Source organism: Terrapene carolina, unplaced genomic scaffold (genome assembly GCF_002925995.2).
Source record: "Terrapene carolina triunguis isolate 2854851 unplaced genomic scaffold, T_m_triunguis-2.0 Scaffold62, whole genome shotgun sequence".
In the NCBI taxonomy this organism is placed as follows: Eukaryota; Metazoa; Chordata; order Testudines; family Emydidae; genus Terrapene; species Terrapene triunguis.
Window position 1 is genome coordinate 56,222,235 of NW_020664413.1, and position 17,149 is coordinate 56,239,383.

The 17,149-nt window shown below is 47.7% G+C and overlaps 2 protein-coding genes across 2 annotated transcripts; both read right to left on the bottom strand.

Annotated features, from left to right (window-relative positions):
- Positions 1-6,918, bottom strand: LOC112106912 (flagellum-associated coiled-coil domain-containing protein 1-like; the record flags this gene model as incomplete). The annotated part of the gene is made up of 3 exons (XM_024200386.3): positions 1-413; positions 2,576-2,685; positions 6,736-6,918. Coding segments are annotated over 3 exons (360 nt in total), but the record flags the coding sequence as incomplete, so codon positions are not given.
- A 1,034-nt stretch (positions 6,919-7,952) lies between these two features.
- Positions 7,953-16,201, bottom strand: FLACC1 (flagellum associated containing coiled-coil domains 1). The gene is made up of 7 exons (XM_026647676.1): positions 16,080-16,201; positions 14,942-15,003; positions 12,498-12,595; positions 11,302-11,354; positions 10,464-10,563; positions 9,043-9,146; positions 7,953-8,443 (listed from the first exon to the last, which is right to left on the bottom strand). The coding sequence occupies exons 1-7, from the start codon at positions 16,188-16,190 to the stop codon at positions 8,309-8,311; spliced, it is 663 nt and encodes a 220-aa protein (XP_026503461.1). The 5' UTR covers positions 16,191-16,201; the 3' UTR covers positions 7,953-8,308.
- Positions 16,202-17,149: the final 948 nt, after the last annotated feature.

A 17,149-nucleotide genomic window follows, 5' to 3' on the forward strand; every position in this document is an offset into this window, starting at 1 on the left:
TGGTAAGAGAGAGCTTAAGCAGAGATAAGACTCAGCTGAGCATCATAGTGCAGCACACACACTTGGGGCCAGCATCCATCTCTCTGTCTGGAAACAAAGCAAGGACAGTGATTTGCAGCAGACTTGTGGCCTGAAGCAATACAGGATAGAGAATAAGGAAATGACAGGACAAAAACATGACACCTTGGATATGATTGATTGATATGGTTTTGGAAGAGTGAGGGACTGCAGATTTGGCATTGCCTACAGAAATGGAAAATAAACTTGAACATATTGCTACGTTTGGATTTACCATCATCAGCAAGTTTCCCTTAGTAACAAGGTCACATTCCCATTAGAGCAGTCCTCACACCTGACTCTTTCGCCGGACTCTTTCGTTAAATGCTTCTTCGCTCTTTGTGATCAGTTTGCGTCTGTGGGGATAGGAAGGGGAAGTGTTACAAAAGGGACAGTAGAGTATCTACTCACATCTGCCTCTGTTATGTAACCTTTTATTTTATTTAAAGTGAATTTTGTAATGTGGTATTACGCCATCATGGGTTCTGCTCTGGTGGCTAGAGTTTCAAGCTTAGCAGAGTGAAAATCACCTCTGCTGCTTGCTTCAGATTTAGAGTCTCTAGGAACACAAAGACCAAGGGTAGTGACCACACATACATTCACAAGTACAAGGTCTAGTCTGTTTTACAAGTTTTATTAAAGTTACAGTTAAAGTTAGGATTAGCCAAGCATATAGAAATTCTATACAGACATACACAAGTTACAAATATATTTATACTCACATCCTTAACAATAGTGTTAGGATCTGATGGGTCTCTCATGGATTGATCATCAGTAGAGGGATGGTTCCTGCTGAAGTTTCCCATAGCGAGCTCAATTTTCCCGCTCTGGGCACCCTTTTATAATGTGATTCTGTCTATAACTCTTTAGCATTTACGTACATTGTGCACCCTGCGGTTAGGGCATGTGTTAGAAAAATGTAACTACTCAGTATCTTGTAAGCAAAAAATTACTCTTACTATTAATTTTTTGCAATATCACCCATTGGTACATCTTTTCCCGTAATCTTAGGGCCTGAGGTTATTCTTTGGTCACTTATATTAGCGTTTCTTAACTCTGTTGCCTAGTATGACTAAGCTAAAATCTTACAGGCCTCAGCCCGTAGGCCTTGCGTTTCAGCCCTACTTAGATATCTAATACACGATTATCCCTTCCACATACTGATGAATCTCATATATCTCTATAATCCTACAATTTAACTCTATTTAGCTTACAATGATTATATAGGACACACGTTAATCATAACCTCAATGAATAAACTAAAGTCATTGGCTACAGTTACTATACAGGCTACAGAATTTAAAGACTGCCAGATAAGCAGGTGCAACTCCACCGACTTCAGCAGACTCACAGTTATGATCAGTTTACTGATTGTTTGTCCCCAGATCTCTCACACGATAGGAAGCATGCTCAGCTCCCACACAACCTCCACACGTGGGTTTCCTTTGCCAGACATAAGCAGAAGCTCTATTTCCATTGTAACTTAAGCCCTGATCTTTAGTAAACAATACATTAATATGCTTAAATCTTGGCCCAGCAACAGATTCATCTTGGTTATTGTGAAACCTGAGTGCTATGTTCCACAGTAAGCAATGAGAATGATCACTGATGAGTTAAAATGAGGCCACCAAACTGAACAGTGGAAGGCCAGCAATTCACAGCATCCTCTCCCTTTATTAATTCCAGTAAACTGCGACAGTGTTTGCTTCAAGAAGGGAACGGAGATTTAATGACCAAGAATGGGAAAAAATTCCTCCCCTCTTTCCAAAAGACACACTTTTTTTTCTGTGTTAACACCATCTTGTACATTAGAACTAGAAAATGTGTTTTAAACACTCTAACCTTGTCATCTCCATTTGTTTTTTCTTTACACTTCACTCACCTTAGTGAAACCAGACTGGTTAGTTTCACTTCCTGCGTCTCCGATGCTGTAGGTGATCATTAGTTTAAGGACTGGGATACTTTTGATAGGGTTTGGATAATTGTTTCACATGAAAAAAGTGCACTCTTAAAAACGTGGCTGGCATAGCTACTGCCAGCCTCTGCCTCACTGATGTGCATATTGCTTGGAGGGGAGGATTCTTCCAGTAACTGTGTGTCAGAATGGGTTTATCATGAAACACCGAACAAGTATAATTAACATTCTCTCTGTTGAGAGCTCAGATATGTAGAAACTACATGCAGCTGCACTGATTGCAAAGCCCATGTTCTGGAAGCTGACAGGCTGTCTAAGCTTCTTGTGGGGCTTTTCTAAGGCACCAAAGTTTGAGCAGGGGGAATGTATATACCATCTTGGTGATTCCATGTGGGCAGCGCAGCTCTGCTGAAACTGCTTGGCAGATGGCACTTGCATGAGAATGTTTGGATATAAGATCAGTTGTTCCTGCGAATGAAAGAACTGACAAAGCCTCGTAGTGTAAGTAAGAATGATTAAAAAGAGTGAACTAGTAAATGCTCATGTAGTTGAGTGCTGCTAGTTGAAGCTATCTGGGCTGAAATACTTAGATTTTGTTCCTACCTCAGAATGGCATTTTCATCTGCCAAGGAAGTGATATTGAGCTGGTGTTTTAATTCAACTGCCGAGATTTTCTGTTGAATGTTTTTCTCCAACGCCATCAGGTTGCTTTTCTGGGGAAAAAGGAGCACCGGGTAGTTATTCACTTGCTGTACCCAGACAGGATCAGTCGTTTTACACAACGGCAGGACACAAGACAGCAGGGATGACTGAGAAACACAGGAATCAGTCTGGACCGGTCTAAGCAGGCAAAAACTTCTGCCCCACACTTCCTCCAGATCAATTGTTCTGCTATAGGAACAGCCCAAGCTCGCTGTTAGAATGGTCAAACACTGACAGTTCTTTGCTGGGTGAGACAGCATGAACATGTATGAAAGGTGGGCTATGGTGGTGCAGCATCAGAGTGCAATAGAAAGACTCATTACTAACAGGGAGTGGGATCCCAGAGTAGCTAGTCACAAAAGGCTGACCTGCCAGCAGGGTATAGTCAGTTACACTTGCTTTTAATTTCCCATTTGCTTCTATAGTGGACACCACAGTAATCTCTCTGCAAACAGAATGCCACTGGTCACTGTTCTTATAGCAGGATGTACCCTACTTATAACTAACAAGAGGGCAATAATCAGAGCATCACTGCAGTTAAGAGGCTGTCAGCATATCCTTGGTACAGCTACTCCTCACTGGTTACACAGAAAATTCACCACAACCACAGAGTGGGGAAGGAAATCCCCTCATCTGTCTCAGACATAACTGAACGGGTCATGCCACCAACTGGCATTTGTATTGTAACGAATGCTTGGGCCTCTAGTAATTTCATTGGCAGACACCAATGCGATGGTGTCTAGAAACTTCTTGGCAACGGTGATGATAGAACTCAGCTCCTCTTGCACCAAAAGCATAGGCCCCTACCATGTGAGCTATAGGAGAAGTAGTCAGTCAGCTATTACTTGTGTATAGGACCTACGGCATACAGCAGAGCAGTTCTCCGGTCATTTGTTATAATATTAATGCAAATTATGTTCTGTGCACCAAGATGACGCCCACCCCCCCAAAGTCTGAATCCAGCAGCAGATATTAATAACGTCAAAGAAATGCACAGAAACAATCCACCAGAAAATTGGCTTTAGAAGTGCAGAAACAGCCCACCTCTTCCGACATGGCCACTGATTCTGGATGTCTCGATTGTGAGGGCTCAACGTGAGATTCTAGAAGTTGCACCCAACACACACATCCCACTTCCTCCTCAGCACAGGGGAAATCTTGCCCACTGGGTGACAGGCCTCATTTTGCCAGGGAATTCCCAACCAGTGTTAGAAAGGATTCCACCCCAGGACCTGGGGCTCACTGGCCTATGCCCTCCTGCCTCTGCATGCAGCCTGCAAATATCTTGATGACACTCATTAACTCCCCAAACAGGTTCTCCTCTCCTAACACCTCCTGCTGGATCTCCTATACCAGGCTCCTAATTCACAACTCTCCCCATGGATCCTACCAAAAGTCTGTCTCAACTAGGGTGACCAGACAGCAAATGTGGAAAATTGGGACGGGGGTGGGGGGTAATAGGAGCCTATATAAGAAAAAGACCCAAAATCGGGACTGTCCCTATAAAAATCGGGACATCTGGTCACCCTAGTCTCAACACCATGCTGCGTCTCACCCAACACTCTCAGCACCCTCCTTAACACCTGCCCCCAACCATGCATCCCCTTGTCCTCCAGACCCCAACACTATTCCCCTTAGCACTATTGAGAAAAAAGGAAATTGGCCGACAACAAGGTTTGGATGGTAACAGTTGAAGTATGTAAGTGCTTGTCTAAAAGCTATGGATCAGTACACACATCAATAACCTCACCCCAATCACTAAGGCGTGGAACTTCCCACCAAGGTTAACTGTGCAATTCTGACCCCCAACCTTAACACACCACTCATGAGCACATAGCCATGTGCTGGAATTTGCTGTTTGTGCAACACCTAAACAACCTTACATTTGCTCCTCCTCCGATAAACCAAAATTCAGACACAACCTTATCCAGACTCAAGAAACTACTTCTAGCACAACAAAGAGCAATTCTGCTCTGAAACGTGAATGGAGACGATAAACGTAGGAATCAGGGCCATTGTTACAATAATTCCCAGACCAAAGGTGCTCAGTTTAAAGGGTAAAATACAGCAAGTAACATCGTCAAAAGTAACTAAGTGACCTAGGAGCCTAAATCCCCTTCTCAAAAGTGATGTAGGTACTTGGGAGCCCAAGTCCCACTGAAACTTAGTGATCCGTATGCTCCTTAGTACCTAAACTGGTTTGGCAAATGGCACCCATGTTTTAACTGCCAGCCCTGCAAACACCCCCTTGACCAGAGAGACTAGTTTCAAGCCAAATCAGGGCCTCTGTGACACATAAGCAAAGTGATGGCCATCAGTTTATGCTCTCAGTGACACCTGGCTAACCCTATTGCCGTCAGGTGGATTGCACAGCTGCTAATATTTAAAAGGGGTTAAGAAGTCTGAAGAGAACCCAGCTCTCTCCCTCAGAGCCGTGTTGGTTCTGCAGTATTAACAGGATGAAAAAGCAGCAACGCTATTACTAAAGTCAGCAGATTTGACTGAGCAGCAGGGAGCAGATCTGCCGAGGAGGAAGATGTCATTGTTACATGGGTTCTTTTCAAAGCAAAACTGCAATTTAAGTGCTTGATTTAAATGCAGAAAAGCAAAGGAATTCAGGGTAAGTCTGAAAGCCTGTTTCTTCACCCTGCCCTTTGTACTCCAATATTTCAGATGTCCGCGAACCTCAACTGATCTTTAGATAGTCTGTGCTACAATATATGTGAGCCATGTGGTTCTAGCTTCACTTGGACTGTCCTGGTACTTAGGTCAGAGCTGTATCAGGATTTCAGTGGGCTAAGTACAGAATCATCCTGTTCTCCCTACAGGGGAGCGAGATGCTCTAGTTACAGTGCCATCCAGCTGAGCACAGAGACAGAAAATCCTCCAGCGTGACTTGCCATAGCATTGCCCACCACAGCACATGCCCCTCCTACTCCTCAGCCATCTGCTATTGCCCTCTTTTAATTCTGGAAGCTAACAGTCTCCTCCAAGTGTGGACTGACTGTATTCCAAGAACAGACAGCGTGCTGCAAGCAGAGATCACAGCCAACCCCTCATCCCCATCTATCCACACCAATGAGGCATATTTCCAGTCTCCCACCCACCCCTATCCAGGTGACCAACTGCCATCAAGACACTGGCTGCTGGCACACGTATTTAAAGAGCAAATTCCCGGGTCAGGATACTGGCATTGTTCAGTAGATGGGACTGTACAGTTAAGTGTGAGATGCACTCTCAATAATCCACCTTTCTTAGCAGACAAAGTACAGCCCACCTTGGAAGGGAAGGAAAGGGAAGGGCAGGGAAGGGAAGGGAAGGGAAGAAGAAAGATATTTTACACTACATGTCAATGGCGTTTGGAACCCTGAGAACAGCAGCAGCACTCGGTATCTAAGGAGCCCCATGTGCCATAAAGAAGGGAATGTAGCTGTTCAAGAGAGCCCACAGGAATGAACAGGAGACCAGTTTTCAGTACTCAGAAATAAGGCTATGATTTAGTCACGGATGTCGCGGAATCCGTGACTTCCAGGGACCTTCGTGACTTCAGCCTGCGGTGGTCAGGAGCTGCAGGGTCCCCCGCCTCCAGCAGGGGCAGGCAGCTACGGGGTGCCTCAGGCGCCTCTGGCAGCCCCGGAGCTCCCAGCCGCCACGAGTGCCTCCAGCAGCCCCCAGCCCTGGCGGGGGAACCCCTGCAGCTCCCGGCCTGCCGCCAACGGGGGTACCCCGCAGCTCCTGGCCAACATGGGAGGCGGGCGTACCCTGCAGCTCCTGGCCCCCAGGGGCAGCAGGGGATCCCCAGAGCTGCAGGCGGCAGGGGTACCCCGCAGCCCCCAGCTGCTGCAGGCAGTTCCTAGCCCCTGCGCAGCTGCCCTGCTTCAGGCCGTGTGGGGACCCGCAGATCCCCGTTTTGTCAGGGATATTTTTAGTAAAAGTCACAGACAGGTCACGGCTTCTGTGAATTTTTCTTCTTTGCCTGTGACCTCTCCGTGACTTTTACTAAAAATATCCGTGACAAAATCTTAGCCTTACTCATAATGACATCACACACGCTCTCCCACCTCTTTCTTAAGCTCCACCTGAGCGTTCTGCATCGTTGTGGTGAGCGCCTTGAGAATCTGTTCCTTCTCCTTCAAATCGGCTTCCAGAGACTTGATTGGATAAAACACAGACACATTCACTTGGATAAAATGGGCTCCTCTCTCTCTAGCCCAATGTACTGTGCAGCCCCCATCAGCCTCTCCCAGTCATTGCCATCCGTCTCCAATACCTGTGTCACGGTCTGCACCACATGGGGGCGAGGGTTGGCCTGAACAGAAGCACGGACATACCATTGCCCTGATTTTATGAGCTGGATTCATTCCTATTGGTAGGGGCCAACTAGTTACCCATGCTGTCCTTGTACTTAATTGGGCTAGAGGAGAGTCAAGCATAAGCTCTCCTGCATATGGACTTCATTTACCTAGAGGCCTCTCAAGATAATCTGCCACCTTAAGCAAAACTTCAGTGTTCCACACCCCTCCTACTCCTTAGAACAGAGGCCAGCATGGGGGGCAAGGGGGCACGTCAGGTTTTCAGGCTGAGGGGGGGGCATGGCAAGCTCTCTGGTGGTTAGGTGGTTATGGGAGAAGAGTAGGGGCTGGCATCAGCTCGCAGTGCCACTCACTCAGGCTTGGCCCAACCACCCCTCCACCATGGGGGGGGGGGAACGTAGCTGGGCCAAATGTGAGCGAGTCGCACTGCAACCAAGCAGCTGGGGTTGTTGCGCTGCTCAGGTTTGGCCAGGCCACCCCTTGCCCTAGGCAGAATCGGCTGGCCTAGGGAGCTATCCAGTTTGCCCACAGCTAGAGCGGTCCCTAGATTTACCCCTTCACACACAATGGTGCAGGGGCTACAAGTTACAGAGCAGCCGTGTGTGAAGTGGGAGCCACTCCTAGAGGAAAGCAGACATAACCACTCCCCCACTGAGGGGATATGTCTACACTTGGAGCGGTGGGTGTGATTCGAGGAGTCCTACTCGCACTAGATCAATCAGAGCTAGCACATAAAACATAGTGTAGCTGTGTGGGGATGGACTAACCACCCTGAGGATGTGCCTAGGATCTTGGATGGACACATATTCAGGGCAGCTGGCCCCTCCCCTAACCCATTCTGCCACAGATACACTATTTTTAGCATGCCAGCACAATGAGAGCTAGCCTGGGTATGTCTCCTCAAGTGAGCTGGGAATCACACCCCCAGCTCCAAGTGTAGACATTTCCCCGAGGAAACCCAGAGCTCTATGTTACAGTCAGGGATCGAGAGCAGCCCAGCCAGCAGAGGCTGCACTAAACCATTACAGCCTTCAGACACCCAGGCCATGTGGCTCGCTGGCCAGCCAGGCCCCCTGTCTGGGGTCTGCCCTTATTTGGAAAGTTTTTTATTTCAGGTTTTATAAAAGCACCAGGGCTACATCAAGAACCCAGAATCAAGCTTCGTTTTCCAATGGAAATTACAGTTAAATTCCCTGAGTGGCTCCTTCTCCTATTACAGAACAGTGCACAAAAGGGGAGCTGATCAGTGTGCACTATCCCCTCAATAAGCTTAAATACCTCAGCTAAGTCCCGTCCTGCTGACTGGGTGAGAGTGAACTGCTCAGAAATCTAGACCGTACCATGTGACACAGTTGCTCCAGTGGCACTGCATTCCTTTTTTTGCCATACTTGCCTCCTTGATGTTTTGCAACTCTTTTATTTTCTCCACATCTTCCTGGTGCTGTTTAATAAACTCCTGAAAGGGGGACACAGTTTGTGCACAGTTCATGGCATGTCTGTAATATTCCCAGGCTCATCAGCGAGCAGCCGATTCCAACCACCCGCACAATCCAACAGGCGAAACCAAACGCACGACCTTCCAGACAATAACTGCTAGGCAGAAATACAAGTGACTGGTGCTTTGGAAGGTGTCTGACATGCCCCACACTCCTTAGGATCCCTGGGGTTTAACAGAATTGTCCTGTGATTATGGTTCGAATCCAGCCTGTCCCCATCTCTCCCTTTACTCAGAGCATCAAGCCCTTGAGCCTTTGAGCAATAGGAGCCTTATAAATAGACATAAGAACAGCCATACTGGGTCAGACCAAAGGTCCATCTAACTCAGTATCCTGTCTTGTGACAGTGGCCAATGCCGGGTGTCCCAGAGGGAATGAACAGAACAGGTTATCATCAAGTGATCCATCCCATATTCCCAGCTTCTGGAAAACAGAGGCTAGTGACACCATAGACACATGGATTTTATAACAAACCTGCTACTATTTTACTGGCAATAAGAGTTGATGGGAACTGCAGCACCTCAACATGTAGCTTTATGCTTCCCTCAGGACTAGCTACCTCTCTTTCCTGCCGGGAGTGTTTATTCATCATGGAGTTACCACTCTGAGATGATTTCTTTAGCTGCTCTCTCTCCAGCTCAAATTTCTTCATCAATTCTTGCTCTGTGGAGAGAAAGACAGAGGTCAGAGGGCTTTTCCTAATCATCCATTTTAACTCTGTATAAGAGGCACACAAATGTACGTGGCAACAAGGATACGAGGTGTTTGACTCATTTCAGCTGCATTCAATATTTCTACAGCCCTAGCACTATGGTATCTAAGCACCAGATAACGAATGACAGCACTGGGTGTGCCCCGAAGGAGAACGTTCTATAGTCTCACCCCATACACATGCCCACACACTGGATCACTTTTCCAGTCATCGTCTTGCTCCCTTCTCCTCCTCTTGCAGTCTCTCTTCTTTGCATGGTAACTTTGTAACTGTCACAGGTGTTACTTTGCGAGGCTCTGGGATGTGGCACAATGTACAACATAGCCAGAAATATGTCCTTACCCAGGGGTACACTTCCTACAGAATGGGCTAGCAGGGAACAGATAAGCACATTGCTGAAGTGACAATATGGAGGAAAAAGAACAGGAGTACTTGTGGCACCTTCAAGACTGACAAATTTATTGGAGCATAAGCTTTCTTGGGCTAAAACCCACTTCATCGGATGCATGTAGTGGAAAATACAGTAGAAAGATACACACACACACACACACACACACACACACACACACACACACACACAGAACATGAAAAAATGGGTGTTGCCATACCAACTCTAATGAGACTAATCAATTAAGGTGGGCTATTATCAGCAGGAGAAAAAAAACTTTTGTAGTGATAATCAGGATGGCCCATTTCCAACAGTTGACAAGAAGGTGTGAGTAACAGTAGGTCGCTCTTCTATTCTAAGCCCTTATTTATAGTCACTTATAAAAGGTTCTTTTGTTGCTGTTTGTTTAAAATCCCAGGAAGCGTCATGCTTGGTCTCAGCCCAGAAGTGATTTTTTGTAACCAGGCGTGGGACCAAAGGCCTTGAATATATAAAATCTTCAGGAATACTCATTGCTATCACAGATAAGTTACAATAACCAGAGCAGAAGGTATTCCTGGGTTCTTCTCCATCCACTGAATAATGGAGAGCAAGCGGTTACTCTATTGCAGCCAGACCTAGAAGAATCAGTAAAACTGACTGGGATAATCTGGTATTTACATCCTAGCAGTTAATAAGGCAGATCTCAAACAATTAAATGACTCAGAGGCAAATGTAGTACCTAAAACTATTTCCAACTCATTGACTTTAATTCACTACATTGGAAGCTGATGGTGTCCCTCTGAACAGAACGGATTGCCTAAGCTTGGGGGCAGAGGAGTGGTAATCAGCTGCAGCTCTGCCTCCACAGATGTAAATACAAGTGTCCTTGTTTACTTACTTTGCTGTAACAGTGCCTTCTCCCGCTCAGTCCTCTCACTCTTCTTCCATTCAGCCTGCCTTCTCAGCCACTTCTCCTCCATTTCATCAGAAACACTGTCCTACAGACAATATGCATTTTCAGAAAATCTTCCAAAAACCCTGACGGCTCCTGAATCTCCCACATTGCCTCCAATTATGCTGTAAAAAGATAGTTAGCAACTAAATAGCCATTTCCATCCACAGATCCCAAAGTGCCGTACCATGGAGCTCTCCCCAGGCTAAAGGAGCAGAAGGAGGGAGATCCTTTGGGGGGACAGCCTCTGTGGCCACTGCACACCCCTCTTCCTCCACAGGGATGAGGGAGACACCCCCAGCTGCATCCATCATGCCTGCTCCTGCTAGCAGTCACCGACGTTATGTTCTGTGGTGCACAGGGTATGTGTCCCCACCCCTGGGTTTTGGATATCCTGCCCTCCTTACCCACAGTGGAACTGCAGTGAATCCAGCACATCGGGGACCCTGTGTGCCAATGGGGATGGCGGGGTGTGTGTGTGTGTGAATCTGATGAGTGCACTCACTGCAGTACCTTCCTATGAAACTAAGGGCTAGTCTACACTATAGTGCTACATCGGTGCAGCTGCACTATGCCGACAGGAGAGCATCTCCCACCGACAGAGCACCAGTTTGGTCAGCGCTTAGGTTGATGTAACTTGCGTTGCTTGGGAGGTGGCTTTTTCACAGCCCTGAGTGATGTAAGTTATGTCAACTTAAACGGTAGTTGTAGCCAAGCCCTACGCATTAGACTAACAGGACTTGATCCACTTTTGGAGATCACTGCAGGGTTGCTGAAATCTCACCTGGTACATTCGGAATGCATTCTTCAGATACTTGTATTCCTTCTGCATCCCCTCTGAGCAACAAGAGAAGGACAAGATGTGTAGTTAATACAGCAATTTTAACACGAATGTCTCAGCCATGGGGATTTGCACTAAAACCCTGAATAGGTAACATGAAAGTGGACTAGGCATCTCAGTCCAGACCCCACAAGACACGTCTATGTCACAGATTCCACCACATAGTATGGGACTAAGAATGAAGAAACTAATTCTGTTTTTTAAAGGCGGCTCAGAATTAGAAGGGGACTGAGGCTGGGTTGGGGCAGGTTGCGTGGAATATTTGCTGACCCTACAGCTGGCCTGAAGACACGGTCAGTGACTTTTCTGAGCACCAAAAGGCACCCAAAATAAAATAAATAAATAGCTGGGGAACACTCATTGATTTGAAAGATATTCTTCATTTCTGTTTACAAAAATACCGAGCAAATTGCAGAAGGTCTGGCTGGCCATCCAAGAAGTGTTCTGGGCAGCCTCCCCCTGAAATCAATATCTGTTTGGAAACCTGAGCATTATTCAAAGCAGCAGAAATCTGAGGAGCTCAGGTGATCTCCAATTCCCTCCTGCTATTTTGGACTGAAATCTCTCAAGACTGCATGAGACTTTGGCATAGGCTGACCAGATGAGAGGAAGAAAATATTGGGACACGGGGGGAAGGAGGTCCACCGGCGGAGCAAACAAAACAAAAACTGCCGGCGGAGCGAAATATCGGGACAAAGATCAGTCGGTACGCGGGACAAACACCTAAAAATCAGGACGGTCCCAATTTTATCGGGACGTCTGGTCACCCTACTTTGGCATAACTGAATCTCAACCATAAACCGTGATTCGGCCTCAGAACACAGACCCCAGTCTAAACCTAATCCAGATCTGGACATGACTCCCTACGTCAGTTTATAATTCCAGCACAACGCTAGCATTTAAAGGACTGGCACACTGCCAGCCGCAAGCCACCTTCCTTCACAACTATCCCTCTTCCCCAATCAGTACGGACAATCACGGCTCAGACCCCTCTTTGCTTTCAGTACCAAAACCTGGAGAGGCAAGGGGAGCTTCCAACGGGAGTCTGCTGCTGTGAATATGCTAGAGAGGGAAAGAACCTGACAGGAGTTTCCAGCTCAGAGTAACCATGAAAACAACAGGGATCAGACTGTCCATACCCATTTTCTCTTGTGCAGAGGCCCTCTCAGTCCTCAGTTCTTTCTTGTACTGCACTTGCAAGGCCTGGAGCTCAGCACAGTGAGCTTCTTGGAGTTCCCTGTGTGACCAACGCACAAGCACATCGATGCAGAGATCCACAGAGACACTTTCCTCTCCGCCACCCACTGGATCGTTTATAGTGATGGAATCATTACAGAAGGTGACTGGCCAGGTGACTGTAACTGTGTACGTTATTTTGTTTTCTGCGCACTGCACATTTACATTTCTAGGAATCTGCAGGAGGCAGCTGACAATTTGTGGTCAGTTCAGATGCAAATTACCAGAGGAGAGAGACACTGTGCATATCCCCGGAGACTTTACTTTTGTTCTTTCTTGTTTTTAAATAAAAGTCAACCAGGCTGAAAGTATAGGGTTGCTCTTTGTGTGTGGAGAAAATATAACCTGGGGTGTAATTTGATAAGCAGAGAGGCTTGCAGATGTGTCATGCAGATCTTCCTAAACAAGTAGCCATTAGAAGCTTTATGGCATCTCACACCATCATCTATTTTGTTTGTGCTGGGCATGTCCCAGCTAGTCATTTATCTTATTTTATTTGCTCTTGGTCCTATTTTTCTTCTTTCATTCTGCATTTTCTCTCTTTAAAGTGCATTAGTTTCTAATGAGCAGAATTTAGTGATGCTGTACAAGGATATGAGCAGAATTTAGTGATGCTGTACAAGGGGCCTCTAAAGTCAGTTTATATATTAGTTTCAAAGGTATATTTTCTGGTTTGTGAAGTCAGAGTTTACTGCACATGGGGTGGCTGGAGGAAGTCGGGTGTTGGCAGACTTAGCCCATCACCCCACCTTCTCAATAACCTTTCCCAAGCTGACGAGATCATTGCTGACAATTGATACCTCAGCGAGGAGGAACCTTATAAAAATGTAGATTTATCGTTTCCAACTCAGACTTCATAGCTGGGTATAGTAGGGAGATAGGACTGGGCCAAAAGGCTCCGTTAGCCATCTGAGAGTCCTGATGGGGCGGGAGGCACAATTGTGCCAAGCTGGCTCTATTCTTTCTTCTTCAAGAGCGCGCTGATGGATCCTGGGTGACAGTTAGCCATAGAGAGCAGCACAGCTCAGATTTGTCACCACTCATTCAGCAAGTATGCAAGGCCCCTACGGTAAGGTCCATCATGCTGTGGGCTCAGATGCCAACAATGTGCGGATGGCACCTAGCACCTCATCAGTTGAAGACAGCGTGGTGCCCTAAGTGTCTGGACAAAGTAGGGACATGAAAGAAACATTGATGTCCCCAACACAACGTGAAGTCAAGGGTAGGCTGGTCAGCAAAGGAAAACACTGAGACACTGGCAGACACACTTGCTATGCCCTCCCATTACTCCAAGAAAGCATCCAGCCTAAGATCTCACAAGAACAGCTGTTCACAGGGCCGGTGCAAGGAAGTTTCGTGCCCTAGGCAAAACTTCCACCTTGCGCCCCCCCCACCTAACACCGCCACCTGCCCCCCCGCGGCAGCTAACCACGCCCACCCACCAGAGGAGCCCATCCCGCGGCAGCTAACCCCGCCTGCCATCCCCCCTCCACCCGGGGAGCCCGCCGCCCGGGGAGCCCGCCGCCCGTAGCAACTACCCCCACTCTGCAGCTAACCCCGCCCAGGGAGCCCCCCTCCATGGCAGCTAACCCCGTCCGGGGAGCCCCCCTCCCCCCGCAGAAGCTAACTCTGCCCGGGGATCCCGCCCCAGCTCACCTCCGCTCTGCCTCCTCCACTGAGCACGTCGGCACCGCTCTAATTCTCCTCCCCTCCCAGGCTTGCGGTGCCGATTGGAGGAGACTTAGAGCGCGGGCTGTGTGCTCAGCGGAGGAGGCAGAATGGAGGTGATCTGGGGCGCGGAGCGGTTCCCCTGTGCGCGCCCCCGCCGTTACTGCGGGCGGCCCTCCCCGCGCCAGCTCACCTCCACTTCACCTCCTCGCCTGAACGGGCTTTTAGGTGCACTCAACCACGAGGCACCCTAGGCAGCCGCCTAGTTCGCCTAGTGGTTGCACCGGCCATGGCTGTTCATGTCACATTTTGGCCTATGGATGATGGAAATATCATGAGAGAATAAAATCTCACAATATCTTCACCAGCCACGGTACAAAATCTAAGTACAGATGGCCTCATGATACCGCTGCTCCCATGGTATCCAGGATTGGAAAGTGAGCCTGATTCTGGCCTGGATTCAAAGCCACTGGATCTGGATGCCCCAATAATAATTATGGTATAGAGATCACAGTGCGTCAATCCCAAGCTTGGCTCATTTTATAGAAGACATACTGCCATGTTGTCTCTTAGTCTGAACATCCAAAACCACACAAGATGTAAAATCTTGTAGAGAAAACTGGTATCCAACATTCAGTTCACACATGTGCTTTCTCCTTGCACAGCACAGCAGTTGTACCTGATCTTATTCTCATGCTCCTGTTGCATCTCATTGCATTTTTCTTCCATATCCTTCTCCAACTTGAAAGGAAAGGAGACAAGTCTTTATTAAGGTGTAAACCAGGGGTCGGCAACCTTTGCCACGCGGCTCACCAGCGTAAGCACCTTGGCGGGCCGGGCCGGTTTGTTTACCTGCCACATCCGCAGGTTTGGCCGATCGCGGCTCCCACTGGCCGCGGTTCACCACTCCGGGCCAATGGGGGCTGCGGGAAGAGGCGCGGGCCGAGGGATGTGCTGGCCGCCGTTTCCCGCCACCCCCATTGGCCCCGAGTGGCAAACTGCGGCCAGTGGGAGCCACAATCGGCTGAACCTGCAGATGCGGCAGGTAAACAAACCGGCCCAGCCCACCAAGGTGCTTACCCTGGCGAGCCGCGTGCCAAAGGTTGCCGACCCCTGGTGTAAACATACCTACCCTGCCATTTATTTGAGAGAAAATATCTGCTAATGACATAACTCCAGTTAGGTTACTAAAAATCCTGTCCATAGTGGGCTCAGAATTGTGATAGCTACAATTCCAATCCCAGTACAGAAAAAGCATTATTTTTATTCATTTTCCCCTTGAAAAACTTGCTGTTTAACTGTTTTCCATCCTAGGTTGGTTATGCAGAGATCTCTTCATTACCTAAGCCCCTTGCTCTTTTTTCAGTCACCAGTTGCAATCAGAGCAAATGCTTCTAAATTTCAAACAGCAGGGAAGTTGTTCAAGGTGGGCTTTCCAAAAGCGCTGAACTCACTTGGGAGCACAAGTCCCCATGACTTTCAAGTGACTTAGGTAGTTTTAAAAATGCTGCCCTCCATGAAGCAGCTGTTTGGCTGTAAAGGAATCCACATTTATGGCACATAAATAATTAGTCAAGTTCCCCGCCTGCCAGTTCTCTGCACTAACCGCTAGACAACACTGCCTCCTGCAGGCATGTGGACACCTAGCAATCTGGGTGCACTTTAGCCAGTTACTCACTAATAATGGTACTGAAAGGATCCAGGCAGTGCTGTGTGGTCTAGTCAGTCCTCTCCCTGTAGTCTTCCTCAGACACTGTGACTTCATGGAGCACTTGCTGAAAAGAAGGGATAGATGACAGACAACCAGGTGGACTCACCAGTTTGCGGGAGGCCTGGTGATCTCTGCGCAGTTGCTCCATCATGTCTGTCAGCTCAGCAATCTGTTCCTCTAAGTCAGTAATAACATCCTCCCTACAATGATACACCATCTTTCCGTCATGCACGGGGCCCATTGCTGGGACAATCTTGTTGTTTTAAAAGGAGCAGTGGTGGAAATAGAAATAATATCACTACTAGAATTCAGCATCTGGGGCTGGTGTCAGCTCCCTCACTCGAGGCGGCAGGGTTGCAGAATGGGTGTGTAATCTTCCCCCAGCCTGTCTTACCACCGGGGCTGAGGAAACATTTATCAGTGGTTCACCCACTCATTAGGGACGCCGTCCCCTTCCCTTTGGGCTCTTTTGGCCCAGCAACCTACTTTCCAGTGCAGCTCCTTTTCCTGCTCCCTTCAGCAGCAGCAAGGCCACCAGAGGAAAATAAGGTCACAGAGAAAAGCAAGCTTTGACGTCCTGCCCACATGGAGGCACAATGAGAAGGGAGGGTGTATAGATGCACAGAGGGAAGGAGGAGAGGGTGGGCGGTTGCAAACAGAGACTGACCATCACTGGTCAGAATGTGGGACATCTTTGTGGAGAGCTGGTGCATTTGGGTCTCTGATTTATTCCAGTGCTGTGTTCTGGTGAATTTTACAATCCTAATTCTGACAGTGACCACCCCAGACACTGAAAGGTTGGTAAACAGTGATCAAAGCAGCCTTTGTATATCCCCTGTCTCTAAGGTTGCCAATTCTGGTTGGACATATTCCTGGAGGTTTCATCACATGACAATCTTTCATTAAAGATTAATCTTTAATTCCTGGAGACTCCAGGTCAATCCTGGAGAGTTGGCAACACTACCTGTCTCTAAGGATTACTGCTCTCATCTGCGAAAGAAAGGGCATTTCTCAATATGGAAGCACGAGATTTAAAATTGAATGGATGGTATTCCCTCTCCAAAAGGCAGGTCTTTTAATCTGCTTACTGGTGCTCAGGACTTCTAGATAAGTTTCAGTTTAATTGGGGCAACTTTCTCCATCCACTACTTCCCTGTGACCCTCTTTGGTCATCCC